The sequence below is a fragment of the Corylus avellana genome, chromosome 1 (assembly GCF_965113065.1).
Source record: "Corylus avellana chromosome 1, dhCorAvel1.hap1.2, whole genome shotgun sequence".
NCBI classification, from domain to species: Eukaryota; Viridiplantae; Streptophyta; class Magnoliopsida; order Fagales; family Betulaceae; genus Corylus; species Corylus avellana.
Window position 1 is genome coordinate 1,754,882 of NC_142490.1, and position 3,631 is coordinate 1,758,512.

Genomic DNA, 3,631 nt, shown 5'->3' on the forward strand with positions numbered 1-3,631 from the left:
CATTAAATTTTTAAAAAGGAAAAAAAATTTCCTCAGGAAGAAATTCCTATAATCCAGTATTAAATTGATGTTGTCCTTGGAACATGTGATTTTCACGTGCATTTAAAGTTTAGAGGAAATTTTTGTCATTTTTAAAATATTTAACCCTAAATTTTTATAGATTTAATGATTGTCACCCTAGAATGTAATTTATTGAGAAAAAATAAAATAAGAAAAAGATTAAGAATCATATAAACATGATTAATAGTGAAATTATAAAATCTAAACTATTTAGATAAAGAAAATAAATAATAAAAATTTAAAGAGAGCTTGAAAATGGTTGAAGCGTTACTTACTTAAATGAAGATGGGCGGAGTTGAGGCCCACGTGCCTTCTCAACATTTTCATACTCTTTAGGTAAGAGCCTTTCTAGCTTTCAAAAAGCTCTCGTATAATAGTTGAGCCTGGTTGGGCCTAACCCATCACACAAGCTCAATATTCCAGATAAAAGTACAGTATATTTAGTTTGATCAAACATGATATAAATAATTAAATAGTTTTCTGATATTTCGCTTTTCATCCAAAAAAAATAAATTTGGATTTGATTCTAAATGCTATATATCTTATTTTTATCTCATAATTATTTAATAATATTGACGTATCAGCTCCAAGCTTTTGATATATTTTTTTTAATAAGAACTAATCGAACCATTGGCTAGAATTATATAAATATTACGGGATAATTATAAATAAAAATGTAATTTTTAACTAAAATTAATTGAGTGTGAAATATAAAAACAAAGTAACAGAAGAAAATGGGCTTGTGGCACTGGGAAAGTTAGTCCAAAAGCAAGGGAAGAGTACCGATATTTGCCATTTTGGGCTTTGTAACATCGGCCCACATTCGAGCCCTCTGGCACCAATTCTCTGTCCCTCCATCTCCGAGGTTTACTGGGGTTCCTTTCAGTACAGCTTCTTTCGCAGCCATTGGAACCAGAGCAGAAAAAGAGACAGAGATGGGATTTGCAGCTCTAAGGACTCTAATTCGACCCCTCTCAAGAACCCTAATATCTCGCACTTCCACTCACCCCGCTACGACGCCGTTTCCCGCCACTCTCACATCCCCAATTCACCGCCGAGCCCCGTGGTTTCTGATCACGAACCATTTCCACAGCTTGACGGACACTCGGTTCCCGAAGAGACGGCCCACCGAAAAGCCTCGCCGCAAAAGAGTCAGCTTGAAACCCCCAGGTTCCTCATTTTCCCCTTAAGAAAAACTACTATTTATTTTTATTTTCTGTTTCTTATTCTCAGCAACCAAACAGGGAAAATGCTCGTTTTTCGTGAAATTTTTTTTGGTGCTCTTTTTTGTTCGTTATATATATATGCTTTGCAATTCATGACTGGTGCGTGCGGTCATGTGAAGTTAGGGTTTTTGGAGAAAGAGTTTAGCGATTTAGTTGCATTTGGTGGATGTGGTTTAGAATTCACTTAAAAAATTGGTTTACATTTGGTGGATGTGATTTAGGATTCCCAGGCAAAATTGGTTTGCATTTGGTGGACTTTTCATTTAGAATTCAAAGCCAAAACTGCTTACTGTGATTAGTTGAAGAATGCAGGGCCGTATGCTTGGGTTCAGTACACACCAGGCGAGCGGATACCTCCGAGTAGTCCCAATGAAGGCAGTGTGAAAGGAAGGAACGAGAGAAAGCGCATGAGGCAGCGCCGCGCGTTCATACTGGTGTGTGTTTTGCAAACGCTCTTAAGAAAGTTGTCTTTTCCTTTTTAATGCTTTTGGGAATCTCTTCATGTTGTTTTTGCTTTTACTTTTTCGTTCGATGCTCGATTGGTTTTGGCTAAACTATTTGAGTGCATCACCTAGGGATGTTCAGTTTTGGGCTGATGCGAATAACTGATTTGATTGGAGAAGAACTCTCTTATGCTCTAAAATACTGCATTATCAATATATGTTGCAGTGATGGTATCGAATTTTCTACTCATTACTCTTGATCCTTGTTGGGCATGTTGATGCGATAGCAGCTTGAAAGTGTTATTGATAAACTAAGTGCTCAAAAGTATAATTTATAACTAGCATTTTTGAATGGAGACAGTGTACCATCATGGAACTACTTTAACCTATATTGTGGGGAGCTGGGAATCGGCCAATGTTTGACACATCTACTAAATGTGGACTTCTGACTCTCTGTAAATGCTTAGCTTCTCTTGTTTAGCTCTTCTCTCTTAATTTTTATTTTTTATTTTTTATTTTTTGTGTAAAAGGAACGTAATTGTATGCATATTATCCTAACTTATATATCATTACTAATTGGTGAGGTTCCTAAGACCACTGTCTATAACAAGCTTTCTGACCAAAAGGTTTTCTTTATAGATGTGTAAGTGTGACCTCTGGCCTAGCTTTATCCTTTTTGTTAGTAGATCAGTAGTAATGTTCACAGGTTGAGTGGTGTTATCAGTTCTTGAGCTTTATTATGGATCATTATATTCAATCCGACTGTTGCTTGATCCACATAAAAAAGGACAGCATTAAAAGATCCAATTGAATCATTTCACACATTAGATAGGACATGTTATAAAAACTGGAGATTATCTCAGTGTTTATAAAACTTATTTTCAGTTCTTCCTAGATTTATATTTCTATTGACAAGTTTGTTTGCAATATTTGTGCGGATGCATTTTGAGCCTGCATTGTGCTATATGTATTATAAAATGAAAGATATCAGATTTCTTGTTCTTTGGTTGTGTATGTTTTAATTGTGTTGATTCCTTGAAAATATTACCATTCATGTGTGACGGATGAAATAATTTTGGAAGCCGGAGAGGTGGTTTATAATGTGTTATCATTGGATGCCACTTATACCCTATATCACACATTGCTGTTGGACCTTTAATCTGCTGGAGACATCCATATTGAGATATATACCCTCTTTATATTTAGTTTTTATTTATTCTTTTTCATGAAAGGTTAGTTTATGCTTTGAGGCTTTTATCCTCTGGCCCATTTGCGCAAGTCACCTGAATAGACAGGTTTTTGTGTTGAAGTTGAATGCAAATTACTACCTTGTATAGTTGATTGCTTTCTTGAGTGGAACCTGGATTTTGGGCATGTGCAGGCAGAAAAAAAGAAACGGCAGGCTCAGTTGCGGGAGGCTAATAGGAAGAAGATCATTAAGAGGGTAGAGCGGAAAATGGCTGCTGTGGCAAGGGACAGAGAGTGGGCTCAAAGACTTACTGAGCTGCAGCAGCTTGAGGAAGAGAAGAAAAAATCCACGGCTTAACATTCATTCGTGCTTGACTTCAAATGCAGATGATGTGGCCGCTTTTTGGCTTTTTGCCCATTCTGGAGCGATCATTCAAACTAGTTTCTTTAAGCACCTATATTGTTCTGTCCTATCTGTTAGATAGGTGAGCCTGTGGTTTAGTTTGTCAGCATTTAGCCTTCCTAACATATACAGAGGTGTGCTGTTTTGCACATTGTTCAATTGTAGACTGGCAGTGTGTGCTGGGCCTGAGTTTTGAAAGTAGATAGAGATTGTGCAACTCTATTGGCTGTCCTCCCCAGCCCACTCTCCCTACCTTTCTTGAATTAATGTCTTCTTGGGGCCATGACATCCTGATTGGCTTGTTCTCTTCA

At 36.9% G+C, this 3,631-nt stretch overlaps 1 protein-coding gene across 1 annotated transcript; it reads left to right on the forward strand.

Moving 5' to 3' along the window:
* The first annotated feature begins 922 nt into the window (after positions 1-922).
* On the forward strand, positions 923-3,631 carry LOC132170824 (protein translocase subunit). Its single transcript, XM_059581941.2, has 3 exons — positions 923-1,230; positions 1,599-1,720; positions 3,111-3,631. The coding sequence occupies exons 1-3, from the start codon at positions 996-998 to the stop codon at positions 3,273-3,275; spliced, it is 522 nt and encodes a 173-aa protein (XP_059437924.1). The 5' UTR covers positions 923-995; the 3' UTR covers positions 3,276-3,631.